Consider the following 24,594-nt stretch of genomic DNA (forward strand, 5'->3'; position numbering starts at 1 on the left):
TCTGTTTGAAGTCTCAGATGCACAGAAACTGCCTATAATATTCAATGAAAACTCTACTCCCTTGTTATCTGAATTTTATCCTAGATGGCATGCAATAAAAAAAAATCTGTTAAGAAACAGAGCTAAGTACTGTTGAAACCTTATGCTAAGGGAGAGATTATACTGTAACACAGTTGACCACATAGAGTTAGTGAATGGAACCTTGTTTACTGAACTGTATCCTACTGCTTGTTTATATAAAAAAAAGGCATTAGCAAGTGAAATTAAGTATCTGTATTTTACCAACCCCTGAAACATAGTTAGCTCCTTATGGTCTAAATACTGTAGTCATATTCAACTAATGCAATACATGTGACTTCAAGGCTATAACAGAAAAGAGAGGTACTAGATTTACCTCTACTAGTCTTTTTCTCTGCCACAGATATGAGATTCATCATTAATTGAGCGCTAGATTATAAAAAATAATGTAGAAGTCTAAGGACCTCAGGCCTGTGGCATTTGTTATCATTTAATGCTTCTCAGTTACCAAGGCTAGATCTAAGTAGGCTGATTTCTTCCTTCCAGGGCACCATAGAAAGCTGCCATCATGTCAGAGGTGGTGTCTAGCCAAATGGTTTGGCTAATGCCAAAGGTAGAGAATGAAATCAATTTGTGGTTCAACTTTTCATGCTTTTTCTGTAAAAATATGTTTCTATCAATGTAGCAGCATAAATACAAACTAATCATTTATAAATTAATATATCTTTAATAAACAAACAACTCAAAATTTAAAAATTGAATACCTTTGAAAGAGATGAAACATTCAGTCACTTCTTTTCACTATATAATAGATTATTACTTCTTAATAATATACAAAAGAGAAATCTTTTGTATTTTAATCAACTTGTATTTGTTAAACATCTTTGTTAACTGGTGATACAAAGACAAGATTAAATAATAGTTGAAACATGTTCATATCTAAATAAATGGAAAATAAGTAAAAGGTACATCTGAGGTAATTGAGGTAGGAAATCTGAGCAGCTGATAGAGATCTTTTCTGAGGTTATTGGCAATAGTAACTTTTGATTTTTTTTTCATTTTTTTGGGCATTAGAGTTATGATCACAGATCTTAGCCACATAAATTATGCCTTCACTCTTTGTACCTCATTGTAGCTTTTGGCATCTATTGAAAGTTCTTGGATCATATGAGTTTCCTTAGTGATTTTCCTAACTAGTCTTTCTGTAGTTTAGAAGTAGTTGCTATTTTATACAATATCAATTTCTTGGGATAGTTCTTTATTTCCTTTTCCTTATCTTCTGTTAGAACAATAGCAACAAAAAAGGAGAAATATCAGTCTATATAATCTTAGCATTTCTGTGGTTGTCTTTTTTTTTTCTCTCATGAAAAGTTACTCTGACAACCTTGATTCCATGCTACTGACTTCTTTCTCCTTGCAGCTTACTATTCATCAATGTTATTTTATGTAGAATGACTCTAGCTTCTTATTAAATAGACTGATAACTTTTAGGGTCTTTGAAGTTTCCTAAAGAGGTTTTGCCATTTTTTTCTTTTGCATAGAATATGTTTAAAGTCCAGTTTTAAAGTGTTTTTTTTTTGTGATCTATTTTAGGCATTTTCTAGTTGTAATTCTGTTTAGCTGTAGTGAGGGAAGGGTATGAGAAACTGTTTAAGGGAAGTTAGATGTTTTCTAGTGTCAATTTTAAAAAATAGTCTTCAATTATCTTGATTATCTATGCATAAATTATTCCTCTCAAGACATTATTTTGGTAAATTATTCATCCATTAAAGTTACAAACATTTAAAAAAAACTTATTGGTGGTTCAGACTTAAACTTTTCACTAAGGTAGCCTGTAAAGGCTCTTCCTCATCGAACAGAAAAAAATATTAAACATTGAAGAGTACAATGCCTCAGTTTATTTTTAATAGTAGTGATTAAAGTTGCTTGATGCCACATTTGTTAATAGTAATTTCTCTCAAATAAAATATTTTTTGGGGTGCAACCAAAATGGAGGAGAGTAGATACATCTCTGAACTCTTCCAAATGGTCCCTCAAATCAACAGCAGATTAAGCCTCTGAACTGATTTTGGAGTGACAGAACCCACAAATAATTGGAGTACAACAGACTTCCAGATGATACTTTGGAAGAACTTCAGAAAAGGTCTGTTTCAGTAGAGTAGGTGGAGAAGCTGCTGAGCCCAGATCACAGCACAGGAAGCAAGGGTGTTGTGGCATCTGCACATTGGGGAGTCTACAGCAAGGCTCTTAGGCTACTTGGTCCTGGTTGCAAGCTGGTGGTTCAGCAGATTTGCTGCAAGATATCCAAAAGCAAATACAAAATGAAAATTGTGAGCCACTGAGCCCAAGAAGGAAGTAGGAGATGGCTGTGCCTACCCAGCACCAGAAGTCAGTCAGCAGCATTGGCAAACAAAATCAGCTGTTGCCCCTTTGCCTTAAGAATAGACCTCAATCTTTTTTTTTTAAATTGAGCAAAAAAAAAAAAAAACAAAAAGAACTTTGACCATAGACAGTTTTTATGTAGAAAGAGAAGAACAGAACTCAAATCTTAAGGATACTAAAGGCAAATCAACTCCAGATGAAGCCTCAAAGAGTGATGTGAGTTGGTCCCCATTTCACAAGGCTCTCTTAGAAGAATTCAAAAAGCATCTTAAAAGAGTTAGAAGGAAAATGGAGAAAGAAATGAGATCTTTGTAAGAGGGTATGGAAAAGGAAAACCAGAAATGATCTGAAGAAACTCCTTAAAAATTGATTTAATGAAATGGAAAAAGCATAAAATATTTTTGTTTTTGTTTTTATCTGGTCTTTTTAGTCTGTCAGAGTAAGAAACCCTGGTATGAAAATTCCTACCAACAATGCAGAAAGGCAATTTTGTTGTAACTTAAAGAGTTGCCCAAAGTACTAAGAAGCTGTGATTTTCCCCCCAAAGAGGGGAGAATCACACTACTTACAAATGCCTCTTTCTACTTCCATCTGTTCAAAGAAAAAAAAAAACCCTACAGCTACTGAAAACACTTCTCTTTTCTACAACCAATTCCTTGATGCACATTTCAACATTATTCAGGATAATTATGAGGTGTATACATTTTTTGGTGGGCATCTTTTTGGGGGAGGAGAGAGCTTGGTCCCTGATTTCACTGGCATATCAAATTTTTTGTGTGGAAGCCAATACAAGTTCACAACTACTCTGTAACTTACAGATTTAAAAATTTGGCTGGGGCACTGAAGGGTTAAATGACTTTGGCTGTGATTACATGGTCAGTGTGTATTAAATGCAAGATTTGAACTGTCTCCTGACTCTAGTAAAAGCCTTCCATCCACTGTGATATGCTGCCTTTCAAGAATAATGAACATAATTTTACACTTACTATATCATTATGACTTTAAAAAGTGAAAGAAATAGTTTGGATGTGCAATTAGACACCAGTTGTATCCCCAAAGAAAATAATAGGGCTTGGATCACCCACATGTTGCAGAAGATTTCATTTAGTGAGAGCTTCTCAGCAGCACACAATTCTGTCCAATATTCTTCCATTTGCACATCTAGTACCTACTAAATACAATGACACAAATTATGACATTTATGTTCTAGGCTCTAAAGGGGATTATAAAAGACAGCCCTTATCTGAAATGGCTTATAATTTTGTTGGAAGGAGAAAAGTTAAATAATACAAGGTAACAATATAAAAACTAATAAAAGACAATCTATAACTTATTTCCATATATGTAGTATAAGCCAGTAGTTCTCAAAACTGGTTTCAAGATCTTCTGAAATTTATTGAAGTCCCCAAAGGACTTTTATTTGTGTAAGTTATATTGATTTGATTTTACCAATTTGTATAAATTACTATTGTTCTTAAAATAGTTTTGTTCTTGTAGACCTCCTGAAAATATCTCAAAGATCCCCAAGAGTCCCTGGAGCACACTTTGAGAAATGATTATATAGACAATAAGTGCTATGAATTTAGAGAATGAAGTAAGAAAGACTTGAGGTAGAGCTTAAATGGTGGAAAGAGAGAAAGCTGATTTTGGATAGATAATGTGAGCAAAATCATAAAGGCAAGAAAGCATAAGGAATATATCGAGGGAAAGTAGTTTAGTTGAAATTGAAATTTTGCTTATGTAGGGAATGAGAAATAAATCTGGAGAGATGATTAAGTTAAGATTGTAAAGAAGTTTGAATACAGACATGAAGAATTTGTCAGTCATTCGATAAACATTAAGTTTGGATTATGTAAATTTTAGCCTATAAACACTAGGAGTCATTGATGATATTTGAGTAAGGTAATGAAGTGGGATTTTAGAAAGATTAACATGACAGTGAAATGCAAGTTGAGATATGATACAAAAGGTGATGAAGACTATCAGTGGGAATATAAAGAATGGATAAATTGCTTATGGAAACTTATGCTTCATAGCCTTGCTCTGGAACTGGGGACAAAACCTGAAATAATATCCTAAGTAATTTTATTCTCATTTGGAATGCCAAGGAAGACATTTTTCTATTGTAGTGGAGATGATGATACATGTAGCTTTTAAAAACAAGGTATTGATATCATAATTAGAACATAATTGTTATGAACCATAGACCAAAGGCATTGGACTGTTCTTTTGGATAGAACATTCAAAGAAGATTTGCTCTTTGTCTGCTGTTAAGCATAATTCCATACATGTAAATTAATGGGAATTTTAGCAGTATATGTAGCACTTAAGTAAAATGTATCGATGATTTTTTGGTATAGTAATGGGCCAAATTTTATATTCCTCTTGTCATATTTTTCACGTCATCCTAACAACCAAAGAAGTGATTTGGCCAATTTCTTTGCCAAAATAAGGGGATCTTTTAATTGAAGGTTCTTGGTCATAATTAGGTTTTTTTTTTAAGCTAGCATTAATTGGCATCTCCCTTTTACATGCTAGATACAAATCCAAGTTTAAACTACCTGGAGTTTGAATTCCCCACTACCTACTAATTGTAATACTTTCATATCAAGAGTAAATAAAATTGATCTGCAAGTATATATATATATATATATATATATATATAATATATATATATATATATATATATATATATATGCGTGTGTGTGTATATATATATATATATGCGTGTGTGTGTATATATATATATATATATATGTATGTGTGTGTGTGTGTGTATATATATATACACCTCGTTTCTCCTATATATAAAGAGCTGGATTTGGATATTTTAAACTATTGTCACTAGATTTAAATTGAGAAGAAAGAAAAAGAGAAATTTGCCAAAGTAAGATAGGTGTAAAAGGTTAGACAAGATGCAAAGGAATGTTTTGAGACACATTTAAGGAGAGGAATAAAGGGGATCTTCTACAAAGAGGAGAGAAAAAAGATAGATAGCTGACTAGATGATGAAATGAGATGCAAAATAGGTTGAATGAACCAAGATGCGGGAGAGGGAAAAAGAATAAGAGCTTCAAGACAGGCAGCTTCAAGAGAAGGTAAGCAGATTAAGAACATATAGCCACTCCATAAATAAGGAAAATAAATATTTTTTGACCAAGCGTATTGATTTTGGAGTTAGAGAACTTGTATTCAAACCCTGGCTCAGCTGTTTTTTATAGGCCTAGCCTTGGTCAAGTTATTTCAATTTTCCCATTTCTAGTTTTTTTTTATGTCTAAAATGAGACTGATAAACTAAATAATCTCTAGAGCTCTTTCTGGTTGTAACTGTATAATGCCATCAACTAATAAATATTTCTTAAGAACATACTGTGGAGGATTAGGTGGTGCAGTGGATAGAGCAGTGGTCCTAGAGTCTGGAAGACCTGCATTACACATTTGACACTTACTGTGTGACCCTGGGCAAGTCACTTTAACCTACTATATGTCTGACACTGTGCTTAAGCACTGCAAATGCAAAAAGAGGCAAAAGATAATCCCTGCGCTGGAAGAGCTTACAATCGAAGAAGAAGAAGAAGAAGAAGAAGAAGAAGAAGAAGAAGAAGAAGAAGAAGAAGAAGAAGAAGAAGAAGAAGAAGAAGAAGAAGAAGAAGAAGAAGAAGAAGAAGAAGAAGAAGAAGAAGAAGAAGAAGAAGAAGAAGAAGAAGAAGAAGAAGAAGAAGAAGAAGAAGAAGAAGAAGAAGAAGAAGAAGAAGAAGAAGAAGATGATAGCATACAAATGAATAAAGGAAAAATTAATTTGATCAAAGGAGTAAACAAATGGAAAAAAAAAGGTGGAATTCACCATATACTTATCTTATTGTAATGAAGGTAATCTTCCTTTTCTCCCCACTTCCCATTCCCATTTTCCCATTTTAAGTTTGCTATGATCTGCTCCGATTCTCTGGAATGTTCTTTCTCTGCCTCATAGCTGCTGTTTAAATTTCTTCTTATTCCCCCCTTTCCCCCTCCAATGGCCTAAGTCAAATATCATTTCTTCCATGAAACTAAATCGTTAGTCAAGTGAGTGAAATCCTTCTGAACTTTCCAACAAATAGAAGCAAATGTGTACCTTCACAGATTTCTAATGCCTTTTCTTGGTCTTTATCATATCTTCTTTTGAAAATACTAGTATTATTGTTGGAGTTGTGAACTAACCCAACTATTCTGGAGAGCAATATGGAACTAGCCAAAAGGCTATCCAAACTGTGTATACTCTTTGATCCAGCAGTGTCTCTACTGGGTCTGTATCCCGAGAGATCATAAAAAGGGAAAAGGACCCACATGTGCAAAAATGTTTGTGGCAGCCCTTTTTGTAGTGGCAAGGAACTGGAAACTGAGGGGATGCCCATAAGTTGGAATGTTAGAGAATATTGTTGTTCTCTAAGAAACAATTAGCTGAATGATTTCAGAGAGGCCTGGAGAGACTTATGTGAAATGATGCTAAGTGAAGTGAATAGAACCAAGAGAATATTGTACATAACAATAACAAGATTATATAATGATCAGTTCTGATGGATATGACTCTTTTCAACAATGAAGTGATTCAGGCCAATTCCAATGGTCTTATGATGGAGAGACTCATCATCATCCAGAGAGAAGACTGTGGGGGATAAGTGTGGATCACAACATAGCATTTTCACTTTTTTGTTGTTTGCTTGCATTTTTTTTTCTTTCTCATTTTTTCTTTTTTGATCTGATTTTTCTTGTACAGCATAATTTTTATGGAAATATGTATAGAAGAATTGCACATATTTAACATATGTTGGATTAGTTGCTATCTAGGGGAGTGGGGGGAAGGGAGGGAGAAAAACATTTGGAACACAAGGTTATGCAAGGTTGAATATTGAAAACTATCTATGCATATATTTTGAAAATAAAAAGTTTTTTTTAAATACCAGTATTATACTAAATTCCCTTCTTTTCTAAATATTAATGATATAGTGTAACATAAATATTTCTGATGTAAATACTAGTATTTCCATAGAACTTAAAGTTTTGCAAAACACTTTGCATACATTATCTCATTTGATCCTCATAATAATCCTGTGAGATAAATGTTATTATATCACTATTTTATAGGTAAGGAAACTAATGTTGATAGAGATTAAGTGACTTGCCCACAGTCACAGAGTAATACATGACTGCAACAAGATATGAACTCCTGGTATTCCTTATGTCTAATCCTCCACACACTGAATCTCCTAGCTATCTCAATTTTGTGCATGTTTGTTTTAACTATTTTTATTTTAGGCTCCTCCAGGGCATATGATTATGTCTTCTTTCATCTTTGTACCCTTATCTGCTAACACAATGTCTTAAACATATAGGCACATAGTAAGTGTTAGTTGAATTGAATTCAATTGGTTTAATATAATACTATAGTGTAGATGGTCTCAATAACTTCTTTAGTCCTTTCAAGTCTTAGGACTTCATAATTTTAAGCAGAAAGTCAAAGGAGATGTGCCTCAGAGAAAAACAAAGTTTGCTACTGCCAAACTCCAAGACAAGTGACAAAATCTATATCCCCCCCAATATTGACATTTATAGAAAAAGCACACAGAATTATAGCAGCAAATCTCATTTTTAAAAGTGACTTGAGAAGGAATAGTTTGTCAATTCTAGATATGCTATACAAGTGATGTTTTTTTTACCTTTTATATTTACCCCTCAGGAAATACTATATAGTGTATTTTGTTAGTTTATTAGTTTAAATGAAGAGATATGGGAAGAGAAGGGTTTGGTCCATGAATGATGACTTATGGTGAGTATAAAGTATATACAGTATATAAAAGTAGGTTCATGCAAAAGATTATTTGAAACTTCTGTTTTATAGCAGCAGGAAATGTTTCTATGTTTCTAAAATTAAAATCTGAAGGCTATTTTTCTTAATTTATTATTAGTTATTATTGTATCATATATATCACAATTAATTAATTAATTGATTGAAGAATGGAACCTATTTTCAGATTTAGAGACCTATCTTTTATAAACAAAGAATGAGATTTGTAGGATTTGTAGGATGATGAAGGTGATAATTCTATCATGTTGACCTATTGTATAACTTAAATGAATGCCTGTCTAGAGTGATAGCTTACTGGAGTGGAAAGAGTCGGAATCTGTAATCAAAGAATTTGAATTTGAATACTACATTTATTACTATTGCTTTGATTGTAGATAAACTATGAAACTGCTCTGGGGTTCCCTTTTGTCAACAATACAACAAGGGAATTGGGCTAGATAATTTTTAATTTAGCTCTAAATTATATGTTCCTATAGTATTTTTCATTTTAGAAAGCGGTAGTGGTTTCCATTTCTCATACTTTTTATTTTAAAAAATTTCTCTTTTGTTTTCTAGATGTGAAGTAAGATCTGGTCCAGAATTCATTACCAGATCGTATCGATTCTACCACAATAATACCTTCAAGGCCTACCAGTTTTATTATGGTGGTAACCGCTGTACCAATCCTACCTACACTCTAGTCATCAGAGGTAAAATAAGGCTTCGCCAAGCATCATGGATCATCCGAGGAGGGACTGAAGCAGACTACCAGCTACACAATGTCCAGATCATCTGCCATACTGAGGCTGTTGCTGAAAGACTTAGTCAGCTAGTAAATCGCACATGTCCTGGTTTCATCCCCTCAGATAGTCCTTGGGTACAGGATGCCACCTATGATTTATGGCGAGAGGAAAATGGACGTGAATGTACAAAGGCAGTGAATTTTGCTATGCATGAGCTTCAATTGATCCGGGTAGAAAAACAATATCTCCATCACAATCTTGATCATCTTGTAGAAGAACTGTTCCTTGGTGACATTCACACTGACTCTAGCCAAAGAATGTTCTATCGGCCATCCAGTTACCAGCCACCCCTACAGAATGCCAAGGTATGTCTTTCCAGGACCATCAGGAGTCCCCCATTTTACATTTAAAATGATTCAAAATGAGACAAAATAAGCAGACTTTTTGTGCCAAAGTGTGAAATCACTGTTGGGTATAGGAAATGGCATACCAATAGCCGAAGAGGTGAAATCTTTGAATGATGAGGGTATTAGTTTAAAAATGAACTGAATCATATCAGGAAACTGGGCTATGGAGGGATGAAAGGTAGAGAAAAAGATAAAGGAAAAAGAGAGAAGAAAAAAAAACAAATGCAGAAGTGACAAATGAAAAAAAAAACCATAGTGTCAATAATAATAGTAGTAATAATAATCTTAGCTAGCATTGATATAATGCTTTGTAGTTTGCAAAGCACTTTAGCAATAATATCTCAACAACTTTGGGTAGTTTATTTGGATTTTGAAGATAGAGAAACTGAGGCAAAAAGTAAATGACTTTTCCCAGAGTTATGTAGCTATTAAATTTCGGAGACCAGATTTCATCTCAGATCTTCTTAACTCCAAGTTCAACACTTTATCCTTGGTATCACCAAACTGTTTCTAGCAATGAAAATTACTATGCTGTGTGACTGTGGACAAGTCACAATTTCTTGGACTTCAGTTCTTTATCTATAAAAATGAGAGGTTTGAACTAGTTAGACTCTGAGGACCCTTCCAGTTCTGCATATGTGACCTTTATAACACATTTTTCTCATAACAGCTTTATGAGATAGGTAATTTAAAGATTATTATCTCCAATTTATAAATGCAGGAACAGTATTAGATAGATACCTATGGTCCCATAACTAGTAAATGGCAGAGTTAGGACTTGCTAGAAACTTAGTTAAGCCTTCTAGTTGTACAACTTAAGTCCATGCTATGTCTCGCAAGGCTTGTGAAAAACAGGTCCATGTACAATAGTAGTGACCCTAAAAGGAGAAGAGGAAGGCACAAGTAGTAGCCATGAAGAAGGAATATGATCAGGTAAGTGATGACTAACATTTTCATTAACAACAACAATAATAATATCCTGCATTTACAAAGCACTTCTCCCTCTCTTGAAGAGCTTAATGTTCCTCAGAGCAAGAATACAACATGACCAATATCATACACACATAAAGAAAGAGTATCTAGCTGAAAGTACTTGAGCCCCTTTTGGATTCTCTTTTCCCCACAGGGTTGAGCACAAGCTTTACTGTGTGCTATCTTCACCTAGTTGCAGAACACTGATTGCATAGTTATATAGTACAGACAGTTTGAAGAGAAATTTCATAGGTCTGACCACAACCAGTAGAAGTGTGCAAACTTGGAAGACTGGGAAGTATGATAGCTATGTGTTCAGCTCCAGCCACTTTAAGATAAGTAGAAATGGAACAGGTAGAAGTGTAATGCACCCAGGATTAGAAAGATTCCCTTAAGAAACATTGACTTAACTAGAATGTTGACATTTCTAGGAATTTTTTACCCAAATGCTTTGAATTTGCAAATGTCTTTGGTGATACGCTCAGGAGAACAGTGGCTCCCTAATTGGACTGATCCATTTGCTGATGAGGCTATATTTGTATGTGTGTGTGTATGTTGTGTGTGTATGTGTGTGTGTGTGTGTGTGTGTGTGTGAATCAGAATAATTTTCTCTCATGTTCTGAGACAAATCATAACTGAATGAGACAGCACAAAATATTTCCTTTCTCAAACACTATTCAGAATTGGAGGTTGTTATTTGAATCTATCACATATAAATATATATAAAAATATATGTATAAAATCTTCTAAGAAAGTTTCCTTGGCCAAGGATATTTCTTATAAATGAATCTTGTCATGGCTGTGTCTTGGCATTTGTAATTGAAATATGTCTGATGAACTAGTGTGCTGAGATACAGAACCACTTGGAGATCATTCTGAGTTGGCAGCTTGCCAGAATGATGTCAAGGGCCATTTGAAATTTGTTCCAAAGGGGAACATAAGCCAGAGCAATTTCTTTCTGCCTCATCTGTTTCAAACTATCTGAAAAGAAAAAAGGTGAACTGAATTTGAGGAAAAGGGAAGTTTTAATTTTTGGTCCTTGTGGCTGTAAAAAAAAGAGCTTCTCCATATCCTCTCCCCCCCCCCAATAGTTCTTTAAGTTAGTAATGTAGAAATTTCTAAAGGTTTCCCTTTTCAGTAGGTTGATTCCTTTGAAAAGGGAAAAAAAAGGAAACAGAAAAAAACCTGCTTCCAAGCATGACGGGCAAGTCTTTAATGAAAATTTTCAGGAATACTCATAGAATCAACTGAATCAATAGAATTAACAATTGTTAATCAGCCTGAAATTTCATTTGGGAATTTTGATTGCCAGAATTCAGCCCTCTGATGGGTAATATGTTCTTTTAAGACGCTAGTTTGAGAGATAGTCGGAAAAAGAACAACAGCAGGAAAAACTTCTTTCTTGGCCTTAGGTTTCATCTTCATTAATGAAGCCATCTCTCAAATATATATATGGCACTCAGAGGATAGGAAATGAGCCTTTAATTTCATTGGTATAGCAAACTCCCAGATAAGAGAACTCTCTCTACTCATGCAGATTGGCATTTTTTCTGCACTTGATAAGTTTTAGTCTTAGAGAATTACCTGGAGCAGGAGAGGTTAAATGAATTGTCAAAGATCCCATAGCCAGGATATGGGAGAAGAAGGACTTGGACTCAGGTGTTTGTTACTCCTAAGTCAGCTCTTTGTCCACTCTGCAATCCTGGCTTACATGAAAAGGAGAAGTAGGAGAAAAAGGGTTTGGGAAATGTAGAAAATTCATATTTGCTAAAGCATCAAATTCAACCTCACCCTTGCTCCTTCTTACCCTTCATTTTCCAAATATTTAGTACAAATGTTAACAAATACACTTCACAACATTTGTAATATATGGAGCCTTATAGATTTTAGACAACTCCCTAAAGGTTGAGTATTACAGCAGAAAGCATGTTGCTGTTTTCAGAGGTAGAGGTAGGATTCAAATTCTAGCTCTACTTGTTATTGTATATAAAAAGGCTTCATGTCTCTGGATATCAATTCCTTGTCTATAAAATGTGGGTGAATTGGGCTACTTGGCTTCTAGAGCTATGATTCTTATGACCACATTTGTAGAGCACATTCTTTATGAAGCCTAAATCACAAATCTTCACATAATCACTAATAAATAGAAAACCGATTCAGTTTAATTTTATCTCCTCCAAATTGGGTGGAAAATAGCCAAATTGTAGGCTAATTAACAAGCACTTGTTAAGCATTTACTATGTGCCAGGTTTTGTGTTAAGTTCTAGGGTTACAAAGAAAGGCAAAAGGATAGTTCATCCTTCAAGGAACTCCTCTTCTAATCATGCAAACAGCTGTGTACATCTAAGTTATGTACATTGCAACTGGATGGCCATCTTAGAGGAAAAACATTAGCAGTGAGAAAGGTATCACCCTTACAGAACATGGATTTTGACATGAGTTTTAAAAGAGACCAGAGAAACCAGAAGGTGGAAATGAAAAAGAAAAATTCTAGTGTTAGAGGATAGACAATAAAAAGGCAAAGAATTATGAGATAGAGGGTTGTGTTAGAGACAATATCAAACCCTTTATCATTGTATTATGTAGTTTATGGAGGGGAGCAAACTGTAAGAAGACTGGAAAGAGAGGAAAGGACCAGTTTGGAAAGAATAATATATTTGGTCCTGGGGGTAATAGGAAGCTTTTGAAGTTTCTTGAGCTAAGAGGTTGAGTTACATTGTCATATCTGAGCTTTAGGAAGAACACTAACAGCTAATTAGAAGATACATTAGAGTGGAGAAAGACTTGAGACAAGGAAAACAGCTGATAGTTCAGCGTCGGTGATGAGGAATTGTCCGCAGGAGATAGCTGTGTGAGTGGAGAGAAAAGGACACACACTAATAGAAATAACAAGCTTGACTAGAAATGGTCTTATGGAATTAGTGTGAGGGAAGAGAAGTCAAGGATGATCACACAGAGATTGTGGTATTGAAGACTGTAAATCAAGGCATTTAAATAATTTACACAGAATGCCTCTGATTGAGACTTGGTAGTAGAATGAGCACTGGTTACAAGATCTGGATTCTAGTCTGACTTTTGCCTCTATAAGTTTAAGCACATCACATAATTTTTTAGCCTCCTAAAGATTTCTGAGGTTCTTTTCAGTTCTTAAATACTAGAATGAAAGCAATTTAGTTCACCATGATATTCTTTTCTTATGAACTTATGTTTGTCTCATTTTCTATTCCCCTCTTAAAATCCTAATGGTGTGGCTTCTCAGATGAGACCAGGGAGTCTAAAAATCAAAGGTTTTTTAAGTGTTTAATAAGGCTTCTGGCTTCTTCCCATTTCCCCCACCCCTTACCCCTCCCCTACTTTCCTATCATTTCCTTTGAACTCCTAAGAGGGATTTTCATGTTGGTCAGTGTCCATCCTCAGAACAGAGCCCATCTGTAGTGAGAACAGAGACATACACAGCTCTTTGAAAACATCTGAGGGCTAGGAAGATTTTTTTTTCAGATCGTTCTGATTAAAATATGAAAGTTGGCTGAAAAACAGGGTGATCTATCCAACCCATGGCACTGCCAAGCTCACCTCAACTAACTCCCTCTGGGAGTACACACCCTTCAAAAGTAAGGGAATCTCAAGCACCTCTGAGTTGATTGGCATTAGCAGAAAATAATTTGGTAATTTAGGTATGTTGTTGTATGTCTCCTACCCCTACCCTATCAGCCATGGAAAATTTCCTGTTAGTGAGGGTCCTTAATCATTGGAAAGGAAATTAAGGGATTTTGTATGATTTCCTGCTTTGGTGGACTATTTCATAAAAGGAAAGATTGATTTGGACTGATGCAGTATTTTAATGGAATGGATTCCATAGGAACCTACTGGTCCTATGATTCTGTGGCAAGCTAAAATGATAATTGCCCAGGGAATGCAAAGGTATTTTTCTGAACTTTGACTACCAAGATTTTTCCCCTTAATTTCTCCACCCCCCCAACCTAGCAAAGAAAATTTTGGAAATAGTGAACAGGTTTGCATCTCTATCTACATTAAAATTTGAAATGGGTACTTATGTTTCCCCCAAATATAGAAAACAGTCTGTCTCAATCTTGGGCTAAATCTCCCAATCTTGCTGCACTTCCAGAGATATCTGTTCAAAACAGTATAAAATGGAAGTCATAAAGGCAGAAAGCCCCCAATTCCAGACTTCTGGGATATGCTGGCATTTTGGGCAATTCAAAGGGACCATTCTTCTCTTGTTCTTCTTCTTGTATCTCTTGGCCCAAAATTTGCAATAAAGTCATGAGGATATTTTAGATCTCTTCTCTAGGACAACTAGGAGTAGCAGTAAATGGACTTAGAAATTGGTAATTTTCCAGATGCAGCCAAATGAAAAACCACAGTTTTTCTATGCCCGTTTCAGGCTGCCATACCAGCAGGTTGTTAACCTGGTTGTGGGTTGCGGTGTTTGCTGAATACAGGAAGAAAGACGGGAGAAGCTGCATTTTAAAAGACCGCACAAGCATGCCATTGAAAGGTTATAACCCTTCTTCTTTGAACTCTTTGCCTTTCCTAATTGCTGGTCCCATAGAGACCTAGCTGAAAATGAGTTTAAATGCTAAATTGAGTTTGAAACCACTAGTTCAGACTCTTCTGGAAACTGGACACCATGTATAAATAGAAACATTAAATCAACTTGTTATTCTAAGCTTTCTACAACTTCTCTGTGAGATTCCAAAAACTTTGGCAAGTAAATTACCTTTGGGAAGAATCAGGTGAGCTGGGTAGAATCCCTCATTATGAGGCTGGTTTTTTTCCCTTAAAAAAGGAGGCTTGCTTAAAATATATTTCTAAGAAGATACCTTGTCTGAATTCAGTTTAAAATTAAGGACTTCTTTAATGGGGATTGCCCCATTCCATGCTCACATTTTTCAGAACCTTATCAGTGGATGGAATGATTAAGTTCATTATTTCTGATACAGAATTGAATATTAATTAAAAACAAATGATTGCTGGGTAGAAATTGCCAAAGCCACAGGACCAAATTTTTGAATAAACAGAATTGTGCTTTCTCCAGATTCCTGCAGTGACTTAGCCACAGGATGGTAAATCAAAGGATTTCTCTGAAAACCAGAAAGCTTTCCTCCAAGCTTTGAACCCTTAACATTTTATTCAATTATTTAGCAAATAATAGTGAAATATTCTAGTGAAGAATGTTGGGGAGAATCAAAAGTAAAACTTTTTGAGAAAACTTTGTTATTTAAAGGGAAAGATATGCTAAATGTTCTTTTTCTCATGAATTAACTGTAGCTGCTTTCATGATTCAGAACGAAGAGCAGCAGGACAGTGAAAAGACTCCCTGCCTTTGAGTTTTATGGAGAAACGACTTAGTCAATCTGTCAGTGAACATTTATAAGCTCCTTTTATGGGGCAGGCACTATGCTGTGTTGGGGATAAAAAGAAATGCAAACGATAACTCCTGCTTTTCAGGAACTCCTAATCTAATGGGGGAGGCAACAAGAAAACAAATTTATACAGCCAAGTTCCATATAAGAAAAAAAAGGAAATAACTAACAGAAGGAAAGCAATAAAATTAAGAGGAGAAGGAGAGGGGAAGAGAAAGGGGCAGAGAAAGACAGAGACACAGACAGAGACAGAAAGAGATTTGAATGAGTCTGATGCCATTGGATTGAAAAACATATTGGAGGAAGGTATAAAAGCCTGGAAATATGAGGAAAAGGGGAGATTGTGAAGGGCTTTGAACTCCAGAGGATTTTCTATTTGATTCTGGAGGGAATAGGGAGGTAGAGTTTGAGTAAGGGGATGACGTGGTTGGATCAGTGCTTTAGGAAAATCACTTTAGTAGCTGAACAGATGGTCTGGAAGGAGGTAACACTTGAGGCAGGCAGACCCATTAGCAGGCTGTTGCAATAATCCAGGGGTGAGTGATATGGGCCTGCATCAGATAGTGGAAGTATCAGATGAGAAAAGGGGGCCTATCTGAGAAATGTGCAAAGGTAAAATCAGCAAACTTTGATAAGAGATTGTATATTTGGGAGGGAGGAAATGAGAGATAGTGAGAAGTTGAGGGTGAAGACTATTAGTTTTGAAACTGAGGATAATAGAACTTTCTTACAGGAATAAGGAAATTAGAAGAGGGAGTGAAATGTGGGGGAGAGATGAGTTCAATTTTGGGTATGTTGCATTTAAAATAACTAGCCTAGTAACTAGACAGTTGGAGACTGGAAGTCGACAAAGAAATTATTGCTGAATAAATAGATTTGAGAATAGTTTTTCTCCCAGGCTCCCTTGCACTCTTCTTCTGTCTTAATCTCTTAGACAACCTATTCAACTATAAATTGTCCTCTCTTGAGCTCCATTGTACCGCTGATTATGCCCAGCCAAGCCTCAACCTTGGATCATTCCCACAATTTTCCACTTTCACTTCTACACATGTCCTGCTGAACATGTGAAGAAAATCATGAAATCTTTCTGACTGGATCCATTAAATATTTATTTCATGCAGTCTCAATTGGGCCCTCACTGCTGCTAGGCAATCCTATTAATCTTTCCTTATTAACTCACTAACTTATTCTCCACAGTAGCTCTTCCAAACATTTTCTTCTCAAATCTCCCATAACTCCCCTCCTCTTACTCTTTCAACTGAGAACCTTGCCTCATATTTTATAGAAAAAATGGAGACCCTTCTCCATTAATTCCCTCTTCCCCCTTTTCTTTATCTTCTATTACTCAGATCCCTTCTGCCCTTCTTTCCTCCTTCATCTTTGTCTTATATAGTTAAAATGGGCCTTATTCTTTACCAAAGTTAACTCTGCCATTTGTTTAAGCAATTCTATTCTATCCCATCTCCCCCAACAGATTAAGCTCTTTATCACAGGCATTCTTTCAATTATTTTCAATTATTCCTTATACATTTCCTATGACCTACAAACTTGTTCATGGCTCCCATCCTTAAAAACAAATCAAAAAACCCCCCCAAAATCCTCATTTAATCTTTTCATTCAATCATTCTGTATCTATTCTTTTTTTGGTAACTAAGTTCCTCAAAAAAGTGCAACTACAATAAGTGACTCCGCTTTTTCTCCATTCAGTTTCTTCTTAATGCTTAATAATCTGAATTCCATTCTTATCATTCCATATTATCTGTTAATTATTTCCTATTTAATCTCTATATAGTTTGCTTTGTATTTGTTTGCACGTTGTCTCCCCCTTTAGGTTGTCTTTTGCATCTTTTCGTATCCCTTTATTGATAGTACTTAAAGTTGTGCTTTGCACATAGTAGGTACTTAATAAATGTTTATTGATTAAAAAGTATAGAATTTGTAAACTTTAAAACATGATTTAAATGTAAGGTATTATTATTATGAATATCTCATTCTTTTCATATTTTTGAAGAGTTCAAAAAAAATTCAAAATATCTCAAGGACAAATTACCATGCCACTATTATTCTTTTATACATAATATTTTTAGAATAATTGGTTTGGGTGAATAAAATGACTTTTTAAAAAATTAAGAATTTTGAAACAATAATTTGAGGATGTAAGCTTTTCTTCTGTGGTTCACTTAAAGCATCTTCGGAATATCCCCAGGAGCAGAAAACAGCATTAGCAGACATTTATATAGCACTAACTATATACCAGAGACTAGAAATATTTTATAAATATTTTCTCATTTAATCCTCATAGAAACCCTAGGAATTTCCACTTCATAGTTGACAAAACTAAGGGAGACAAAGGTTAAATGAATTGCTAGTAGTTACAAAGCAAGTAAATATCTGAAGCTGGATTAAAACTCAGGTCTTCCTGAGCCTTCCATCCACATATCTGGTGGCCTTTGAAAAATTTTTCATAGTGTTACAAACATATGTCCCATACTTCATCCTAATTCTGTGAAGTTTTCTCTCAAATTATACATGATTATAAGTGTATAGGGAATAGATTTTGGTCCTGTGGCTTCATTGGTATAGAAAATTCCTGGACAAGGGAACTTCTTTTATCCTCACCTTCTCCATAACTTGAATAATAAATAATTTATCAGGGGTTGTTTTTTTAGCTATGTGTTTGTTTGAAGCAGAAGAATAGGGAACAGTATGCTGAATACAAGAAAAATATGGAAATAACTATAGGTTGTTAGCATCTGAATTTATTAACTTGGTTACAGAGGAATATGGCTGACTTGACAGTAGTGGCAAAGGGTGATAGAGGAACATACTGGAGTTATATATGTAGTTGGAATAGTTCCCAGGACTCACTGGGTGTGTACTGCTGGATTGGCCATGGAATAGAGCCAACAATTTGTGAGAGAATTCCAAGCCCCATTTTATTCTACCAGTGGAAGGCAGAAGAGAAAGCTTTTGGGAGCTACAGAGCTGAAAGAGGCAAGCTGCCAAAAGGAGTTGGAGAGCTAAGTAGCTGAAGGGGCAGTGGGTGAAGACAAAGTTAGATGCCATTTTGGCAACAGTGGTTGGCTTTTAGAGTAAGTTGTTTCTTACTTATTGTGAAATTTTTCCTATAACCCAGTGGAGATCGCATGCTCTATGGAAATATTGCGCTGGGTGATGGGGTCATCAGATGACAAGGGGCTTTACTTTGGAAATGTATACATCATTTGTTTTTTTGAATGTTAGTTTATTTAGGGTGAGATATAATGTGTTGCAGACATGCTGCATTGAACAGACTTTTTTGTTTTTATTTTATAAAGTTGTGAAAATGCTTTATTATTGGCTAAACTCACCTCTGATGTCTCTAGTATCTCAAGTAGAAAAACAAAAGTGAAATTGCTCATTTAATGAGTTAGTAGAATCAAGAAGTGTACTTTTGGGGGCAGCACAGTGGATAGAGCACCAACCCTGAAGTCAGGAGAACCCGAGTTCAAGGTCTCAGATACTTAACACTTTCTGGCTGTGTGACTCTGGGCAAGTCACTTAACCCTAATTGCCTCAGGGAAAAAAAGGCAAGAAGGGTACTTTTGTGGAAGTAAAATCTATAAATATTTAATTTTTCAAAAATTTATTAAAAATCTACCATATACAGAGCACTATGTTTAAAAAAATCATTTTGTTGTATTTCGGTAACAGTAGTAGATCTCCCTTTAAAACCCATCATCCTCTTCCTTCTAGGGAGCAAGAGAAGTACAACTTTATTTTTGAGATTATGATCATATACAGGATAGATAATATTAAAATCACAGTCAATCAACTCTTATATTATTTCTCATGCTTTCTGCACATCCCTGAAACCCTGTTGTATATTTCTGTAGATGGAAAACCTCAGTTTGTCATGTCATTTTTCTAATTACAAGATAAAGTGAGATTGGTTTCTTAGAAGTAGTCATATAGAACATTTGTTAAATAGAAATAAAGCAAATTTATGAAGAAATTTGAAGAATCAAATATGAAGAAAATTACTTGTTATAAGTCTGTTTTATCACTTTTTGAAATTCAGATCATCTTGAGACTAGCTGATATTGTTATCAAAATCCTGATATTTTATACAATAAAAATATGAGAAATTGATTTGGCTAGGCATCTATTTATGACCATTGGCATAAATAAGCCAAATAACATCCTGGGAACCTAGCGGCACTTGACCTTTTAGAAAACCCAGATATGTGATGCTTGGCAATTTTTTTTAAAAAAGGTTCCTTTTACATCATTGTCTGCCCCCATAAGAATTTTAAGAATTAATGATCAAATCAGTTCCATTTGCCTTGAGCAAAATGTTATTTAACTGAGCAGATATTGTTAATGAAGTCCCCAGTGTACTGTAATAAAGTTTTCCCAGGACTCCTTAGAAAAAGTGTAAAATATTTGAACTAATATACAACTCTATATTCAGATCATCAAAGAGCTAACTAGCTTCTCTGAAGCCAAATTTTCTTATTTTCTGCCTACAAAATTAGATATTTTTAATGGGACATATACTCATTTTTGTGTGTTTTTCTGTATTCATTCTTTTAAGTCTCAGTTCTTCCCTTTCCTTCACCATTATACAGAAGGGAGAGCTGGCAACTATAAAGGGACACTAGAGAAGAAAGGGTCAATTGTCATGTTAATGTTACCTGTATATGACCTTAGGTGATCTGCTAAAAAGAAACTCTGAAAAGAAATTATATCAACAACTATTTGCCTATATGCCTTTTCTCACATCTATACAAAATTTTTATCTGGGTCATCTATACATAAATTTAATAGTCAATAAACATCTATTAAACATCTACTATGTTCTAGACACTGTGCTAAGTGCAGGGAATGCAAATATAAAAAGACAGTTCTACCTTCAAAGAGCTTAAAATCTAATGGGGAAAGACAATACACACACACATACACACACACACACACATACACACACACACACACAGACACACACACACGCTCACACACACAGAAACTGAATAGTGTGAGGGGAGGCGACATGATGAAAAAGTCCAAGAAGTACCAATGAGTGTAGTCAGATGAGAACTGAACACTGAGAGTATTATTCACAAAGATATCAATAAGGAACAAGCAAGATTTCCCAAATGACATTCAACAGTGGACTATATCTTTATCTTCTTACAATTGACTGAAAGATATAGATGTTTTAAGATCCCATTATGTTTATTGCTTGAAATGAAAACAAGAAACACTGAGGAGTCCATAGAACCAGACATTACCACAGTTTTAAAAATAAGATCTCTCCCATTCATGTAGCAAGGTTGTTCAAGATTCTTTGGAAAATAAAGCCATAGAAATAAGCCCATTCAACAACCTCTGATAATAAATATCAAGCAAGGCATAAAAAGGCAAATGTATGTTCTTCAAAAGTATTTGTCACCCTGTTGAATGATAGCCAGTGTAGATTCCAGACTGAGAAAAGACTTCCCATGGATGATGAGGTCGTCCAGATTATTCTCTTTGCAGATGTCTTTGTATTAATTGCTTCAAGTCCCCAGACTGCAACATTCTAAAAGATATCTGAATCCATTCAAAGGAGTCTGACCTACTTATCTATCCAGAAAAATCCAAAGGGATGAAAAATGTTTACCACTCAGATTTCAAAATGCCCATTGAACTCGTCCCACCAACAGCATGCGTATTTGGGACAGACATTATAAATAGATAAGGAGGTAAGCCCAAAGCAAGGAAAGTAGGTTAGATTACTTTCAGGAAGTTGCAAAGCATTGTCACTGATGCTGTTTCACATAATATCTAATATTTATTCTTCCAATACAAACATTTTACTGATTTTTCTGTACAAAGGAGAGATCTACAATGCTATTACAATGCACCAAGGGCAAGGGGAGGTATGTGGTAGATATGAGTAGTTTGTAACATGTAACAAGGGAGAATTTAAAGAATAGGAGTAAAGAGTGCCGGGACTAACCAGTTGTAATGCAGAAAAATGAGACAGTCACGGGGCAAGAGAATAGTCAGATTTAGGGTGCACAGTGCTTTCCTCAACATGTCAGAAAAGGGGAGAGCCCACCAGAATGCTGAATCCTATTCCCTGTTTCACCTCTTCTGCCTATTCTCTGCTTCCCCTTTTCCACTGCATGATCCAGTTTTGGGGAGAAAATGGGTGAGAATGTATGGGCAGATATTGATGTGATATCATCTCTATCACTGGAGAAAACTCCTGAACTGTTGATAACATAGATCTATCTAAATACTGGGGGTGGGTGTCACAAGGATGAAGAATCAGTAACCATATTTATGCCACTTGTATAAGATAATAAGTCTAGAGCTGGAAGAGGATATATAGTTCTATTTCTTCATTTCTCAATTGAAGGCCAAAGGAAGTAATGGAGAGAGAGAGAGAGAGAGAGAGAGAGAGAGAGAGAGAGAGAGAGAGAGAGAGAGAGAGAGAGAGAGAGAGAGTAATGAAAAGAGAGAGAGAGAGAGAGAGAGAGAGAACGAGAGACAGAGAGAGAGAGACAGAGACAGAGAGATATAGACAGAGAGAGAGAGATGGGAGGGGAGAGACAAGAAAAGGGAGAGAGAGGGAATGTGTAGCTGCAAAATATTTTGCAGGCCTGAAAAAGTTGCCATGCCTCCTGAAGCAAAATACATTGCTGTCATCTAGGTCTTAGTAGGTTTAAGAATGTATTATAATCAGGAAGTTAGAAATATAAGAACCAATGGTATATATTGCATTTGGAGAATTACATTATAAAGTTAGGAGTACATTGAACTTTCTAGTACCTCCCCTCATATACACACACTATATAGATAGATAGATATGTTAGTGTTAGAACATGAGAGTAATGAGAGAAAGACAGACAGACAAAGAGACAGAGAGAACCCTGTAAAAATATATTAATTAACATTTAAGATTCATTATGAGCTAATGAAAGCGAGGAAATTTTTCAAGATCTCTCATATTTACTATTAATTATTCCCACTATGGAAAAAACTTGAGACTAGTTTGACATTTGAATGGTCAATGAGAGTTGTCCAGCTCTCAAATGTTGTCTCTGTTGCTGAGAGGTAATGGAATAGTAGAAAGTTCACCGATCTGGAGTTAGCAGCTATCTGAAAATTCTGGCACTTAGTTGTTGTCTCTCCATGTACAAGCTATTTAACCTCTATAAAAACCTCAGTTTTCTCAATTGTGAATTGGAAATAATATTTGTGCTACATGCCTCACAAGACTCTTATAAGGAAACTTGGTAAATTTAAAGAAAATATCACTAAATGTGGATCAGTTGGGATGGGAGATAACAGAGTGGTAAGGTAGAATACTTTTCTAAAAAGAAATAGAGGATTCTAGAATCAATTTTCCTTTCATTCTGTTTAAGTTGGTGAGGAAAAAGGCTTGAAGTGAGAGAGACTGGAATGTCTAAGATAATTGCATCCTTTTACATCAAACTAAAATTGAAATTGAGTGGAAACTCTTTTAATCTTAAATGCATTATCCCCCCCTTTTTAAAGGAGTGTTTATCCCCCCATTAGAAATTTCATTGAAATTCAACTTAACAAGTATTTATTTAGAATATGAACAAGAACTAAAATAGGCCCTGAGGGAGAAAATATATGGGTAAGATACTAGCCCCCTAGTAAATGACAAACTTCTTGGGGATAGAAGTACAGAAGTGAAATAGTTAAATAAGACTGCAATGCAACAAAGAATTAAATCCCAGAATGAATGGTATGGACAAATGTTATTGTAGGAGTTAAGGAAAGGAATGAGCATTTATATAGCACAGGCATTTGAACCTCACAACAATCCTGACAGGTTGGTGCTTTTATCCTTCACAGCTGAGGAAACTGAGGTTCAGTGAGCTGCACGTAGTCGGTATAGTCAATAAATTTCTGAGGCTAGATTTGCAACTCAAATCTATCCTGAAGCCAGGTCCAGCACTTTATTCACTGAGCCTTCAGCTATCTCTCTAGGAGACAGGGAAAGATTAGTGTAGATTGGAGTGGGTCTGGAAGGCTCCAAAGAGAACGTTAGGCAGAGGTCCTCAAACTATGGCCTGCGGGCCAGATGTAGCAGCTGAGAATATTTATCCCCCTCACTCAGGGCTATGAAGTTTCTTTATTTAAAGGCCCACAAAACAAAGTTTTTGTTTTTACCATAGTCCGGCCCTCCAACAGTCTGAGGGACAGTGAACTGGCCCCCTATTTAAAAAGTTTGAGGACCCTTGGACAGGCTTCTTTTTCCACTTGTGACTCCTTTTCACCCGAGATTTTTACGTGACCCTGGGTTTATAGATATATAAAATAGGTCTACAAACCAAACATTTACTAATAAAACATCATAATTTTGCAGCTTACTTCCCACATTCAGTTACGACACCCCATGCAGAGTCACAACCCACAGTTTTAAGAAGCTGGGCTTTAGCTGAGCCTCCAAGAATGATTAGGATTTGATTAGGTTTGACCCTACAGAACTGTGGACTGGGAGAGTAGTTAAAGTTATCTCCTAATTCTCTTTAGTGTATGATAATCTGAAAAAAATTTAACCTTTAAAATTCTCATTGATTTGATAGATTAAAATGTGCTTTTCTTTCTAACTCTAATTATCCCCAGCATTGAGAGTCAAGCTATCTTGGCAGGGGAATGTGCTGGAATTGGGTTCAGATCGTGACTATGCTGCTTACTTACCTGTGTAACTTTGGTCAAATTACTTAATCTCTTAGGACAGGGGAAGGGAAAGGAACAAGCATTTGTATAGGGCCTGCTATGGGTCAGACCCTGCACTGAACATTTTGTACTAGTATCTCTTTTGATCCTTACAACAATCCTAAGAGGTAGGTGAAAGATCT

General features: G+C 35.4%; 1 protein-coding gene across 1 annotated transcript in view; it reads left to right on the forward strand.

Annotated features, from left to right (window-relative positions):
• Positions 1-24,594, forward strand: part of APCDD1 (APC down-regulated 1) — a 56,298-nt gene that overhangs the window by 14,773 nt on the left and 16,931 nt on the right. Inside the window, exon 3 of the mRNA XM_051970473.1 lies at positions 8,798-9,329. Coding sequence (XP_051826433.1) covers positions 8,798-9,329 — 532 coding nt within the window. The remainder of the gene's footprint in view (positions 1-8,797; positions 9,330-24,594) is intronic.

This window comes from Antechinus flavipes, chromosome 1, assembly GCF_016432865.1.
Source record: "Antechinus flavipes isolate AdamAnt ecotype Samford, QLD, Australia chromosome 1, AdamAnt_v2, whole genome shotgun sequence".
Lineage (NCBI taxonomy): Eukaryota > Metazoa > Chordata > Mammalia > Dasyuromorphia > Dasyuridae > Antechinus > Antechinus flavipes.